This window comes from Echinops telfairi, unplaced genomic scaffold (genome assembly GCF_000313985.2).
Source record: "Echinops telfairi isolate 266 unplaced genomic scaffold, ASM31398v2 ScPeMD7_7462;HRSCAF=8500, whole genome shotgun sequence".
Classification (NCBI taxonomy): domain Eukaryota; kingdom Metazoa; phylum Chordata; class Mammalia; order Afrosoricida; family Tenrecidae; genus Echinops; species Echinops telfairi.
This window is the reverse complement of record NW_022111362.1, coordinates 2,740,220-2,755,503: the sequence shown is the minus strand read 5'-3', so window position 1 is coordinate 2,755,503 and position 15,284 is coordinate 2,740,220. Positions and strand designations below refer to the sequence as shown.

The 15,284-nt window shown below is 56.3% G+C and overlaps 1 protein-coding gene across 5 annotated transcripts in view; it reads left to right on the top strand.

The window, feature by feature from the left end:
• Nucleotides 1-15,284, top strand: part of ZMIZ1 (zinc finger MIZ-type containing 1) — a 256,585-nt gene that overhangs the window by 227,097 nt on the left and 14,204 nt on the right. For 4 of the 5 annotated variants that reach the window (XM_045283537.1, XM_045283536.1, XM_045283539.1 and 1 more), the window contains 8 exons: nt 4,324-4,438; nt 5,456-5,673; nt 6,553-6,751; nt 7,627-7,917; nt 10,213-10,395; nt 12,211-12,288; nt 12,904-13,078; nt 13,714-13,855. In XM_045283537.1, coding sequence (XP_045139472.1) covers nt 4,324-4,438; nt 5,456-5,673; nt 6,553-6,751; nt 7,627-7,917; nt 10,213-10,395; nt 12,211-12,288; nt 12,904-13,078; nt 13,714-13,855 — 1,401 coding nt within the window. The remainder of the gene's footprint in view (nt 1-4,323; nt 4,439-5,455; nt 5,674-6,552; nt 6,752-7,626; nt 7,918-10,212; nt 10,396-12,210; nt 12,289-12,903; nt 13,079-13,713; nt 13,856-15,284) is intronic. The other variant, XM_004715301.2, reaches the window with a different exon arrangement.

Genomic DNA, 15,284 nt, shown 5'->3' with positions numbered 1-15,284 from the left:
CAAGCCTCCACTGACAGGGTGGGTGCACTTGGGGTGCACGGGCCGGGAACGGAACCCAGGCCTCTTGCATCGAAGGCAAGAAATCTGCTCCACAGACACACTGGCGTTAAATGAATGAGTGCACCTTTGAGGGTGGACACCGAGAGGTGGTTTCTTGCCAGCATTCATTCGTTCAGCAAAGACCTCCTGAGAACTGTGGGTGTGTGAAAAATACTGGATGCCGGACACAGGGAGCCCAGGGACTCGGGGACATGGCTCCTGGGTCTGAGGGAGGGGTGGGAGGATTCTGGAAGCAGAGAGAAGTACAGAGGCTGATGGGTCTGGCAGAGGGCTCCTGGAGGAGCCTGACTGGGAAGGATGAGTGGCCTTGTCAGGGTGGGAACAGGAAGGTACCAGGCTGCACCTGTCTGAAGAGGTGCCTGGCATGGAATTCCTCAGCTGGCAGGCAAGTTCTGAGCGTGGGATGGGGTTCTTGGGACAGAGTCTATCTTGAGGATGGACTTAGTAGATGAAGGTGTAGCAACAGAACAACATTAGTAAGAGTGGTCATTCTCAGATCCCAGGGGTTTGGCCTCTCTTTGAGCTGGGTCTACGATGAAAACCCCAGAATGCCAGGTACCTCTCAACATGGGCTAGACAGGTACACAGGCTGTGGGGGACCTGGAGGGGGGCACAGGGACTTCAGGGTTTTACTGTGGGCGAGGCACCCTACCAGTGAACTAGAAGCCATCTGTTCCAGCCCATGGCTGCCTGTGTATGTGTGTTTTTCAGAACATCTGTAGGCTTCCCTTCCAAGGGCCTCTGGAGAGGGCACCAGGGAGCCCAGAGCCTTATCGGGTCCCAGGGGAGCCCCTCAGAGGATGGCTTAAAAAAAAACACCCAGAAAAAAAGATTAAAATGATAACTCTTTGTGACATATATTTTTACCACCCAAACCAAACCAAAACAACATGAAGGAAAGGTTGTGGCTCAGTGTGTTCATCATTAGTGACCCCACCTCCCTAGCCAGTGGGTCTCGTTGGTAGGATCCCAGGAAGCTGGCTGGTTCATGGTCCTTGGAGACCAGCAGCCAGCACCCCCACCCGGTCTCCATCTCGAAGGCAGTGTATGAACGAGGCCCGGCTGCCTGCTGTGGGGGGCCTGCGGGAGTGAGAATCTCCTCCCCTGAAGGGTGAGTCCACCGGGTCAGTGTGATCACGCCACTGGGTGGCTGCGTTTCGGCTCTGGAAGCAGGTGCTAGTTGTTTGTGTGTGCTCGCCCGTCCCTGATGCCCCCCTGCACACCCATGTGCCTGCCTTCTCGCCCAGGTGTCAGCATAGCTGCCTGTGCACACGCACACCAGTGTGCGCCTCCGCTCCTGGAGGTGGGGCCCCAGCAGACAGCAGGCTGCCCAGTTTGGGAACGTGGGTTCACTTTGCTTCTCACTGGGCTTGGGGTGGAGGGGGCGAAACAGGAAGGAGCCGTTTTCCGCCCACAAGGCCCACACTGGAGCCGCAGGGCAGTTGGGAGCTTGCTTTTGAGGCCTGTGCAGGGTCCCCGGGTGAGCTGGGGCCTCCCCGGAGCTGCGGTGCCAGAGCAGCAGGTGCCAGCTTCCTGGGCTCCTTAGAGGCCACCCAGACCCCTAGGGGCTCACAGGGTTTTCCTTGCTGAGCTTAACCAGGCAGCTTCCAAAAAGACAACAACCTGCCCACAACTGGCTATCAGCCGGGCGTTGTGGGAACGTGTAAGCCAGAGCAGGTGCGAACGACCCAGCTAGCTCGCTGCCCTGCTGGAGAGCGGTGGCCTGGGGTCCTCTTTGTTCAATGGCAGGGGTGCGTTGTGAATTTACTTGGCACATCTAAATGCGTATGAAATCAGGCCGGAGACCAAGGATATTCATTTAAGGCACCCACATCAATCCAGCAGGTTCATCGTACCTTCAATCAGTCTCTGGTTTCTAACCTTTCCTTCATCTACTTAGTGTTGTTCTGGTTTGGTTTGGGGGTTGGGTGGTAAAACTATATGTATGTCACAAAGAGTTATCATGTTAACCTTTTTTCTGTGTTGTGTTTTTTGAAGCCGTCCTCTGAGGGCTCCCCTGGGACCCGATAAGGCTCTGGCTCCCTGGTGCCCTCTCTGGGAGCAGAGGCCCCTCCCTGAGGGGCAGGCTTGTTTGCTTGCTTTTCTTCCTTCTCCTGCCTGCTCTTCCCCCTGGACACCCCAATCCCTGGGCCAACACCCCCCACCCCACCCCGGGCAGTGTGTACGTGTGTGTGCCCACGGGCTTGCCTGCCTACCTGCCAACAGGTGGAGAAGAAGGCAACAGTGGGGGCTCCCAATACAGACACTTCTCTTCCCCAAATTCTAACCTGACGAGAGTAATACTAGTGTGTGTCACATTTTAATGCACCTACATGTTCCCCTCAAAACCCCACCGGACTTATGTGACCAAGACCTGGCTTGTAGACCAGTGCTCACGAGTTTATATGTAAAACAGAACAAAAGTTGAAGGAACAATTCTTGCATTTGACTATTTTATTTTTTATCTAGCCCCCCCCGCCCCATACCCTTCATTTTCCTGTAATATTGGTTCTTTGTCGAAGCCCATCATGTTTTGTGACCTGTAGGTTGCAAACACTGAGAAGAGTGTGTTGGGGCCTTCCTCCTTCTCCTCGTTTTACAGATGAGGAGACTGAGGGCCTTGGGCGAGTGAGTACCTGCTTCAAACCTCAAACAAGATGAAGCTGGGTGGCTCTGGGACTCCGGGGCAGGATCAGGCCAGAAAGCCCCTCAGTCCTTATGCGTAGAAGGTGCACGCTTGACTTGGCAAAGCTGGCCTCACAGGGGTTTCTGCAGGGTCCAGGGAAGCAGGAAGCAGGAGGAGCTGGGCTGTCCCATTCATCCGTCTACCCTTTCGCTCATTGGTCCCCACAGACTGGCTAGAGACACAGCGCAGCCTTATCAAAAGCTTGATTACAATGGTGGTGCATGCAATGAGTAACATTTAACAGCCAGTGTTAGGGGACATGGGAGAGTGAGCTTGACACTGGGAGGTCTGACAGGGCTGCCAAGATGGCTTGTGAGCAGAGATTGGAAGAAAGAGGAGGCAAGCAGAGGGCATCCTGGGTCAGGGAAGTTGGGCCCCTAATGGGCCCTGCTTTCCATTCTACATGGACCTTCGCCAGAGCCAAGGGCTCACCTGGGAGGATAAGGAGATTCCCTCAGCTTCCCTCTGCCTGCCCAACACCCAGGGCCCCACCTCCCGCAGGAGCCTCTGACCTCTAGGCAGGGGTGCCATCCCCGCACTCCAGCTTCCACCATTTTCACCCCGAGTCATCTTGGCTTCCAGGGCCTCCACCAGGGTGGAAATCCTCCTGGAAACATGCACATCAGAGCTGAACTGTGCTGCCGAGGGCTTTTGCAGTGCCTTCACCTTTTGGAAAAAGTACATTGCTTTTCTTCCAAAGCACCTTAAACCACCAACCTTTCAGTAGCAGCTGAGCACGTTCACCATTGCCATCCCAGGAGCTCCACAACAATGGATGGGAAGCCACTAGTCTGTTTACTGTGTGCATGGCAAGGCGTGGGCCTAAGTCTAACTCTCCCCCTCTGGTGTTTGGAGGCTCCTTGACGAAACGCATCCTGCTGGGCTAAGTGAAGGACGAGGGAGACATGGGGAGGATTGCAGGGGGAGGTGAATATGTTCAAGGAGAGACGGGCACCAAATCAGAAAGGCCAGGGAAGGTGGAGTGAAGTAGTGGGATAATCCTCCTTGATGTGAGTTTGCGATCTGCCTTTAAACACTGGGAGTCATTGAAGGTCTTTCGTTGTGTAATGTATTTTTGGTGTATGGGTGGGGGGGCGCAGCATGCAGGGGAGATATGGGACAAGTGTGCACCCATGAGGTTGGATGGGGGCAAGGAGGTAGAGCAGCAGGAACCACTGCATTCCAAAGGACATATCATCTGGGCCCAGAGAGGGCCCTGGAGGAAGGTGGACGAGTGGCAAGCCCACTCAGACCCTCCAGCCTGTACAGAGAGTGAACCAGGCAGTCTCACAGGAAAGCCAGCCAGCCATGGTGGGCAGACCTCTTACTGAAGAAACATGTGGATTCCGAGCAGGGAAGGTGGAGGACCCAGACAGGACATCTGAAGCTGAAGTGAGATAGTGATGTGTGGTGGCTGTCTTCCCTGGTCTGCACTGGACACCATGCTGAGGCTGGGGTTCCAGCCCTGCCTGGGACAGGAGTCACCTGGGACTGGCTAGGAGCTGCTGCAGGGGGGCGGGAGAGTGCCTCTGTCTGAGCCCTGCAGCCCCTGAGGACCCCTCTGTCTCCCTCCGCAGTGATGGGTCGTTCCCCTATGACTCTGTCCCTTGGCAGCAGAACACCAGCCAACCTCCTGGCTCCCTCTCTGTGGTCACCACAGTTTGGGGAGTGACCAATACATCCCAGAGCCAGGTAAGAGCTGCCCTGCCCCAACCCCAGCCCCTTCCAGGTGGGAGTCTCCCTGGGTCCATTGGGCCCTTGGGTCGCCATGCCAAGCCAAGCCTCCTCGCTTTCACAGGCTCTGCCTAGCTGGAAAGACCAGCTTCCAAGGCACACCCAACTGGGTCCACACCCACCACTGGAGGGCAGCAGCTGGACCCCTGGGATGGTTCCTAGCCTGGGCCCCTTTGAGGCAGTGGCTTTCCCCTGCAAACAGCTGGAGGTTCTGCCTCAGCTGCACACAGTAGGACTTTCTGAGGGACTGGCTTCAGAGCTCCAGTCTGGCATCTGTGGCCAATGGCTTGGGTTAGATTTCACAAAGGCTATGCCTTATGTGTGTGACCAAAAACCCCTAGGCACCCCTTCTTGCTCCCATCATCTCCTGCCCCTTCCCCTCCACTCCTTCATTTGTCCCAATGCAGGGGCTCCCCCTGCCAAGCCCTTCACGTAGAAGACTCAGGACTGATGACCTCCCTGCAGGAAGCTGGGGCTTCCCTGTGGTCTCGGGCCGGGGGTAGCCTCTCAGCCAGAATCCTGCCACCCCCAGAACTGGCTAGTTGGGCTTCTCTTTGCCCCCACAGAACAGCAGCTAGGGCTTCTCTGTAACCCTAGCCCAGTCCCAAGTACCCACACCCTTTTGGGGGATGGGAGGGCTCTTCCCCCACCTATTGCCTGGTGAGAACCAGCCACCTCTGCTCAGCTTCCGCTCCCTTTACTCAAGTTTCCTGGCTTCTGATGACCACATAGACTGGCTCTGTGGCTCTCAATCAAACCTTCACCAGCATCCCATTGCAGGCGGAAGTCCCTCCCCGTGAACTGCCAGGAGCCCAGGTTTCTTATCCCCTGTAGGTCACGCCCCAGTCCCTAGCTTTCTCCTCCTCTTCCTCAGTTTCCCTCCTTCTACTTCCCTCTCTCCCCCCTAGCCCATTCCACCCTCCTCCCACCCTTCCTGGGACTCTATCACAAACAACGTTCACTTTCTGTCCGTAGGTCCTCGGGAACCCCATGGCCAATGCCAACAACCCCATGAATCCAGGCGGCAACCCCATGGCATCGGGCATGACCTCCAGTAATCCAGGCCTCAGCTCCCCGCAGTTTGCCGGGCAGCAGCAACAGTTCTCAGCCAAGGCCGGCCCCGCCCAGCCCTATCTCCAGCAGGGCATGTATGGACGGCCCAACTATCCTGGCAGCGGGGGCTTCGGGGCCAGGTGAGCAGGGTGGCGGCCTTCAGAAGTAAAGCATCAGCCCTACCCTGCTTCTCTCTTCTTCCTGTCCGTTTAAACCCCAGCCCCTGCTTCCTGGAGGGCAGCCAGGGGCAAGCCCTGCTGCCTCTCTTGCCCTTGCTTGGCCTGAGTTGCGGCAGCAGCTGGGCTGTGTTCTGACCATTGGAATAAAGGGCCACTGTGCTCCTTGCCCAGAAGCACTCCTCCGAGCCAAACAGCTTCATAGGAGGCCTTGGCAAGCCTGGGCAGCTAAGTGGGGGTTCAGTTGCCCAGAGTTAGGTAGCCTAGAACTTAACCAACCCTTCCTCTGGTGGTGCAGGCAGGGTTGGCAAGGACTGAGAGCTCCTGGGGTCATGAGGATAAGAGGAAGGGACCAGCACCCTCAGAAAGAGGGTCAGACACAGAAATCTGAAGCTCCTGGGTCCCTCGTCTGACTGTAGCCCTAGGCTGGCAGACCAGGATAGCTGGGTGGCTAAACACACAGGCTGCTGGTGTCGCATGGGCCATAGCCCCCACTGCAGTTCCACGGTCCTCCACTGGAGACTTTAGCATGCTGCTGGGGTCCTGTGAGCCTCGGTATTCCCTTCCGGAAGGTGGATTGCCTGGTATTCATGAAGATGCAGCAAGCTAGTGTTCAGGGGGTGCACCCTGCCTTGCCCCCGGGTGAGCTCCAGGAACAGAGCAGTGGGGGGTTCACCGCGTCACACAGGTGACTGCTAGCTGTAGCAGGCCCAGAATTAGGAGAACTCACTCTCCCTGTGATAGGAGTGCACAACCCAGCGCTTTCCTCCCAGACCCCAGACCCCTGTGCACGTCTCCTTAGATTTGGGGGGTATCTAATGCTTCCATTCTTCTTCCCGGCAGCTACCCTGGGGGTCCTAATGCCCCCGCAGGCATGGGCATCCCTCCACATACCAGGCCACCTGCTGACTTCACTCAGCCAGCCGCTGCCGCAGCAGCTGCAGCAGTGGCGGCGGCGGCAGCCACTGCGACAGCCACAGCCACAGCCACGGTGGCAGCGCTGCAAGAGACGCAGAACAAGGATATAAACCAGTATGGCCCGGTAAGGGTCCCCGCCCGTCTGGGTCCAGCTCTGCCCTCTTTGTCAGAGTTAGGGTGTGGGTGCTGGTGGGGGCGAGGGGGCTGGGTATAGCTGAGTTTTCTTGGAAGCAGGTAGGAGTGTATGTCTGTTAGGCTGGGAGGTCAGGGTATGGTGGGGTGCTGTGTTCAGGTGCATTGTAAGTTCAGTCTGTCTGTGCATGGGGAGAAGGTTCTGAATTGTTCTCTGGGTCACCTACTCCCCAGGAATGGGTTCAGCGTCTTAAAATAGCATGGTTTATGGTCATTCACCCATTGGCTTCTGAAAGCCAGCCGACTGCTAGTCACCACATCTGTGGGCTCTCCCAGGCCCCAGCTCTGCACCGAGACCTTCAGAAGGAAGGGGTGGGGTCTGCACGGAGTTTGGAAGGTATGAGAGGAGACAGAGGGACAGGGATGGCAGCCAGGCCACCAGACTGGATAGAGGATGTGTCCCCATTGGCTGAGATTAAGGATGGGGCTGGAGTTTCTAGGAAAGTGCTGCAGCCTCACTCCCTGCCCCACCTCCATTCTCATCACCTCTCCTCCCCTGCCCCCACCTGCTTCCTGGAAATGCTGCCTGTGCATCTTAGTGATCACACCCCATCTCACCTCAACTGTCCCCTCCCACCCCACCCCCCGAAAAAGAAACACCCAGGCTGAAATGTTCCTATGTGGCCTGCAGAGGGCAACAGTGAGCCAAGAGGCCCCCCTGCTCCTGGGCTCCATCAGCAGCTGAGCAGCCAAGAACCACACCACCACCACCACCTTATCCTACCACCTCCCCACCTTCCTTCCCTCCCTACACCTTCAATGCATGTGGCATTTTATTCTTTTTTTTTTTTTCTTCTCCCGTTGAAGGTCTGTTCCTCTTTCCAGATGGGTCCCACCCAGGCGTACAACAGCCAATTCATGAACCAGCCCGGGCCACGGGGGCCTGCCTCCATGGGAGGCAGCATGAACCCTGCCAGCATGGCGGCTGGCATGACGCCCTCAGGGATGAGTGGCCCTCCCATGGGCATGAACCAGCCCCGGCCACCCGGCATCAGCCCCTTTGGCACGCACGGGCAGCGGATGCCCCAACAGACCTACCCAGGCCCCCGGCCCCAGTCCCTCCCCATCCAGAGCATAAAGAGGCCATACCCGGGAGAGGTAAGTATGATACAGGGTGGGCGCGGGGGCAGGCTGGGGGCAGGGCTGAGGATGTAGGGATTGAAGAGACGCGAGGTTCGCCTTAGGGAGGACTTGGATTGACTTTGGGAAACTTGAGCCTGGATCAGTCACAGCTGTTTCTGTATTTGGAGCCGGCTACACTTCAAGTGCACAGAGAGCTTCCCACGGGGCCTCCGTGGCAGCACGTGCCGGGAGGGCTATTGCGGTTAGCTGCCACTGAACTACCCCCGACTCGTGGCCACCAATGCACAGTGGAACACGATGGTGCCACATGGCCCTGCACTGTTTGCCTGGCCGATTGTAGACCGCAGTGTTGTGTCGTGAGGTTTTCCTTGGCTGACACTTAGGAGCAGATCACCAGATCCCCTCCTAGTCTGTCTTGGTGTGGCCCCTCTGCTGAATACCCTTCCTCAGAGTAAGGCGCAGGCCTCCACTGACAGGCAGGTGGTGGCTGCACGGAAGGCGCATTGGCCAGCAGTCAGCCCAGCTGCCCCTCATGGAAGGCCAGAATCCTACTGCTGAACCACAAACGCCTCTTGCAGGGAGTAGCTGCCACCAGTCGTGTGTTGTGTCTTGGCTCAGACGCTAAGTGGGTGGCTCTGAGCTGAGAGCTAAACCTCCTCTCCACCCACAGGAGGCATTTGGGGTTCCCCCGACTTGCGAGAGTGAGAGATGAGCAAGCAAAAGCCCTTTAACAACGGAGAGGCTGTGCCTTCCTAGAAATGTGCTTGGGAGGCGGCAGCAGACGGCCTGTTCCCTGGGGGTTGTATCCAAGTGACACGGCCCATGTTTGGCCTAGCCAGCTCCCCCAGAGTGTTTGGGAAAGTAAAATCCATACCTTCTGCCTGCCAGAACTTTCACAGGAAAGCAAAGGGTTACACAGAGACCCTTAAAAGAAGGGTGCACCATGAGGAGGGCAAATACCACAAGCCCTTCAGGAGTGTTTACAAAGCAAGTTGGCACAAGCAGCCACATGAGTATTGGTGTGAAGATGTAGTGATTCTGGAAGGGAACATGGTGACAATTTTACTACTCTTCTTGATAGGCGAGAATCATGGAATTGTGTGACATGTCGACGAAGCACTGATAAAACTGTTAAAATGGAAAGAAAACATTTAGTTCACCTGCAAAACACACACACACACCAGTTGCCACTGAGTCGGTGGCAGTTCTTGGCCATGTTCGTTCATGTGTGTCAGACTAGAGCTGAGCACCACAGAATCTGCGATGGACCATTTTTCCTAAGTACTGGGCTTTTCTTCTGCAGCTCCTCCAGGTGAACTTGAACTGTCCACCTTTCAATTAGCAAACAAGCCCATGAGCCCTTGCGATAGGCAGGGACCCCCAAATCGTGAGTCAGCACTCTCCCCTCCTGCCCGTTTTTCCCTAGCTCTCTGCTTGGATGCTTGCTGTCAGGACGGCGTACTTCAAGGTCTGTGACCAGCTTTGGTTTAAAGGCCTATGGGATTCACTTCTGGGCCTTCCATAGCAAGGCCTAGAAGGGGACTTGACAGTTGACGTAGGTCTCCTAAGTCTAGAGGGAAAAGAGCGAGGCAGGGTCAAGCTCTGAGCCCTTGACCTGGCCAGCACCATGTCAGGGAGGACATGGGAGGATGGGATTGACCTCGCACCCCAGGACATGGCCACTGCATGGGTCACAGGCCCTCTGTGCTCCGACGCTGGGTGATGTCCCCACGGGTTTGGCTGAGAAGCAAGGAAGGAGAGGCTGCAGCAGGTTTCTGGGCCTTAACCTGACAGGACCCTCCACCCCAGCAGCTGGTGGCACACGGCAGTGCTCAGTGTTTGTGCTGAATTAATCATCCTGTCCATGCAGTACTGCTGAGTGCCTGGTCGCCCGTTGTCGCTCTCCAAGGACAGCAGTCCTGCCCCCTCCCCTGCCGGCTGCATTGGGCCAGCTGATCCTCGCTCAGGGTATTATGGAGACGGTGCCTCCCCATCTGAGCCTCAGAACCCAGGGAAGGGGACTCAGCTTTCTGGATGCTCAGCCTGCTGTCTGCACCCTCCTGTCGAGAGCTCGGTGGGTGCTCTGGTGCAGCTCTGCCTCGGTGCCAAGAGAGACATGTGGGCTGGAGAACTGAGCTCTGGGCAGTAGCAGCGGTTCTGGGGAGCCAGGGTTCTCAGCCCCACCCCGCTGCAGAGGAGGAAGGTGCTTTGTGGATAGGCAGAGTGACTGATGTAGGGCATTTGAGTGAGAGGCTTGACTCAGAAGCATTAATGACCTGTCCCCTGCCCTTCCTTTCTCTACCACTGCAGCCCAACTATGGAAACCAGCAATATGGACCAAGCAGTCAGTTCCCCACCCAGCCAGGCCAGTACCCCACCCCCAACCCTCCACGGCCACTGACTTCCCCCAACTACCCCGGGCAAAGGATGCCAAGCCAGCCAAGCACTGGGCAGTACCCACCCCCCACGGTCAACATGGGGCAGTATTACAAGGTGAGTCCCACCCTGAGGCGCTACACCAAGCTGAGCCTCCACCCGGAGGCCCCTTTTCTTCTCACTCATGTCATTCTGTGCCCTGGTTGTGCTCCCCGAAGACACCAAGAGGTGGGCAGAGGTTTCTGAATGGTCAACGTGTGCTCAGAATTTCCCAGGGCTACCTACCCTCCCAAGGACCACAAATGGAATAGAATTTATAAGCCTTTTATCATAGTTCTGGAAGCCAAAAGTTCAAAGTCATGTGGGGGAGCCACACACTCTGAAGGCTCTTGGGGAAGGTCCTCCCATTCCTCGTTCTAGTTTCTGACTGTGGCTGACAATCCTTGGCATCAGCTGCATGCCTTGAAATAAACTCCTCCAGTCTCTGCCGCCATCGCCGCACAGCATTCTCCCTATGTGTCTGTCTTCATGCAATCCAGCCTTCTTAGAAGGATTTGGGTCCCCTCCTATTGCAGGCACGTGGCCTCGTCTTAACTTGATTACATCTACAAAGACCATGATTTCCAAAGACAGTCACATTTACCCGTATACCTGGGGTTAAGACTTCAAAGGATCTTTTTAGGGGGCATAGCTTAAACCCTAACTGCATAAGTGTAGCCGTGAGACCCAAAGGACAGCTTCTTTCTCTTACTCAAGCTTACAGCACACATTAGATACATATTTTAGGAAAACAAAATACACCCCCTAATTGCATTAATGTTTCATTGAAACTGTCTCTCCGTGCTTGCCCCTGCACTCCATCATCTCACATAGTGGTTACTGGGCTGTATGTTTTCATCTTTTATTTAAGCGTTAAGTTATCATGCTATTCCTGCTACGGAGCCCACTGTCAGCATAGCTGCCTAACATCCATTGGGATAACCGTGGTGCGCTTTCGAGTTCTTGGGTTTTTCACTCCACATCTTAAAACCAGGTGCTGTTGAGTCCTGTCCCACTCCTGGTGACCCGGTGAGTGCGGGCAGAGAACTAACTGTGCTCCCTCCCAGGGTTAGGCTTCAACAGCCAACTTTCAGACATAAGTCTCCAGGCCTTTTCTTCCAAAGATCCTCTGGGTGGACTCAAACCTCAACCTTTCAGTTAGCAGCCAAATGCTCTAACCGTTTTCACCACCCAGGGACTCCAAAGCAAAACCCCAGGGCGCCCAGGTGGCACGGTGTTGAAAGCACTTGACCACCCATGGAAAGGTCAAACCGGTGGCCCCTCCAGGAAAGTGACGTGGCCGTTTGCTTCTGCCCTGTGGGGCAGTTTGATGTCCTAGAGGGCTGCTGTCCATTGGAACACATTGGAACACTCGGAGGCCGAGGCTTTGGTTTGCGGCTGGGAACAGGGAAACACATAAAGCAGCTTTGCTGTTGTCGCTTGGCCATCAGGAAGCTCACCCGTGTTCCCAAGGGAGCAGCGACCTGTCTTCACTGACTCCGCCTCTGGAAGACTGTCTGGCCCTCCCTCGGAGTAAATGTGACTCTGGACACATGGACATTCATTTGCCAAGGAACCGTGTCAGCTTACAGTCCATTCACAAAATGTGGGCTTGCTCTTTTTATTTTTTTTGCCACAACTTCGGCACCCTTAGTTTTTCTACTTTTGTAAGCTGTTTGGCTGATTAGCACACGAGATAAAATACTGCCCCAGTAGAAGGTATGCTCTGCCCCCACCCTCCTGCTTCCCACCCAGCATGAGCAGAGGCTGTAACCCTCGACTCCTGGTGCGTTTTGAAATCAGGGAGAGAACATTTTGAAATCCAGAGACAGAGGTTTTCCAGGAGCCCCTCTGCCTTCCCCTTGTAACATTGTTGTTCGCGTGCTTTCACAGGCAGAACAGTTTAATGGACAAAGTAACACCTTCTCCGGCAGCAGCTACAGCAACTACAGCCAAGGGACTGTGACCAGGGTATGTGCAGATTTTAAGCTGTAAAATTATTACCCACATGCAATCGTTGGACCAGAAGGGTCCTAGGGGTCCCTGCCCTGCCCTATCTGGACATTAATTGGGGTCCACAAATAGAGGCTCTCTCCCTAGTTACCCCGGGATGGATGGGGAAGGACAGGTGTGGACCCACCTAGCCAGAAAGAGGAAGACTGAGGGAGGCTCTGCTGGTCCCCTGGACTCTTCACTCATGTCAGAGGGCTCCACGGGGCTGGGCGGGGTGAGTGGGAGGGTGTGGCTTAGAGTCACATGAGAAGGTATGCAGGAGATCAGGGTTTGATGCTAGCTCGCTTTTTCTTCTTGGGGCATAGGAGACAAGTCCCTCATCACCCCGAACCTCTGTGTACCCATCTATAAAATGGGCAGGGGCTCTATGCCTGCCTGACACCAATGATTCAGCTGTGCTGTGACCCAGATGAAGGAGTCCCACCTGTGTCCCAATGGGGGCAGAGGCCTGAGTGCTGCCCCTATTGTGGTTCGGGGGTGGGGTGGGGGTTGGGGGGGAATGCTTACCCACAGCCATGACTTCCTCCATTCCTCTGACCCCTAATCTTTGTATGGTTCTCTGTTTCTCTTCAGCCTCCCAGGCCAGTCCCTGTGGCAAATTACCCCCACTCACCTGTTCCTGGGAACCCCACACCTCCCATAACCCCCGGGAGCAGCATCCCCCCTTACCTGTCCCCCAGTCAAGATGTTAAACCACCCTTTCCGCCCGACATCAAGCCAAATATGAGTGCTCTGCCGCCACCCCCAGGTGAGTAGTTTGTCTCACCACCCCCAGGCTTCCATGAGGCTATTGGATGGAGGGGGGTTTGCCCTGGGACCAGGAGCCAAGGCACTTAGAGATTGTGGGGGGGCCTACTTTTGAAATGGCAGTAGGCTTAATAGTTGGTATCCCCCACCCAGAGGTGACCCTGGGGCCTGTGAGAATGCAGGCTTGTGGCAGCCAGGCTGCCAACAGCTCCCCCTGCCCCCAACCATCTCCCCTACCCCCGCACCTACCCTACCTGGGGCTAGGCTCTACTGAAATGTAGATTTCTTCACCTGGGTCAGGTGGTCTTAGACATTGTGCCCAAGAGGAAGAGAAGGGAACCCTGGTCTCTCTCTGGCTACAAACTGGCTCAGATATGTTAGTGTCCCGAGTCTCCCCCAAGTCCCTTGGGGGCGGGCTGAGTGGATGCCTGTCGGACCCGAGAGGCCGAGCCAAGTGAGTGGACAGGACACAAGAGTGTCTGAGTGGACTCGGGGTCTCTGGGCACTCAGCTCACGTGCAGGATCTGATACTCCACTTAGCTCTATGTTTTCTGAGCAGCCGGCCAGGGGCCTGGCCACATGCACGAGATCAGGCTTTGGTGCCATGGCTAATGGAACCCCTTCTCTGCACCGCAGCCAACCACAATGATGAGCTGCGGCTCACGTTCCCGGTGCGGGATGGCGTGGTGCTGGAGCCCTTCCGCCTGGAGCACAACCTGGCCGTCAGCAACCATGTTTTTCATCTGCGGCCCACGGTCCACCAGACACTGATGTGGAGGTGAGTGCAAGGGCGACTCCCGCGGGAACCAGTGCAGCCTGCTGTCCTGAGCCGAGCCTGGGAATGTCATGGGAGCCGCAGGCTTGGTGGGAGAGAGATGACCAGTGCAAAGTCTGGCCCAAGGGCAAGGAGCTGGTGGTGTCCTTTGCTGCCAGAGAGAAATGCCAAGAATGGGAGTGCTCCAGCAGTGGCAGCAACGATTCAGGACACTTAGGTGGCTAGCTCCTGTCGGAGCTGTAGTATCAGGGATCAGGCTGGCTGGGAATCAGGGCTCTGTGGGCTGTAAGCGGCTGGCCCTGAGCAGGGCTGGGGCCTCAAATACACAGGCAGCAGGCAGGGGCACAGGGCTCTGGAGGTCCCTTTCTGAGCTGGGTTGTGTTCAGTGCCTTCTTCACTGACAGCTGAGGAGACTGAGGCTCGGTGCGTTCTCACAGCTAGCAAGGGATAGGGCTGGTACGGGGACTGGGTCCATTCAGCCTCAGGGCTTCCTTCTCGGGCAGGATCACCCTGTCTCACCATGCCTGTGAGCGTCTCGAGGGCAAGTAATGGTTCTCAGCCTGCCACACGTGTATGCGTGAACACTCACTCCAGCCCCTCTCCCCCCACTGAGCAGCCTTCCCCAGACAACACAGCTGGTATGGGGCCCGGGACACTCAGGCAAGAGGGTAAAGAGACCCTTAGGCGTGTAAGCAGGCCGTGGGCGTTGGGAGGGCTCGCCCACTCACGTCATCTTTGTTACCGGAAAGTCCTCCTTATTACTCTTGCCCTGAGTCTGGCCTGGTTCCATGAGACATGATCACTGCTGGTCTTACATGGATCTTTCAATCCTTATCCATGCTGTGGCTTTGGGTCACAACCTGGCCTTCATACACTCCCTCTCCCTGTCCCCTAAAATACACTCATGCTCACTGTCCCCCAGCACCTGGCCACAACCACCGCCTGATGAAACGAGGAGCATGAGGGTGGAGGGAGGAAGGTGATGTTGAGGGTTGTCAGTCTCGAGGAGGGGTCCTTCAGCAGGGTGGGATGCCAGCTGAACTCAGGTGTTAGGCAGAACCCCATGCACTAGTTGGGTGGGCATTCCGAGCAGCAGAACCACAGAGATAGGGGGCGGTGGCTGGGATGTGCAGGGGGCAGAGGTCCATGGAGGCGCACCTGGCCCTCTGCTCCCCAGCTCCCCATGCCTGGGCTGGGCTGGGGCCCAGGTGGCCCTGGTGCATTGCTCATCCATCCTGAGGGGGATGAGCATCCCACTCTGCGCCTGTCCCTGCTCTGCTACCTGAACAGCCACCACTTCCAAGGTCTCTGTGCTCTGTGGGGCCAATCTTCAAAGCCCAGCCCAGGATGAGTACCCCATCTGTCAGATACAGAGAAGCTGCACACACCCCTTCACCTCCCCATACACACACACACACACACACACACACAC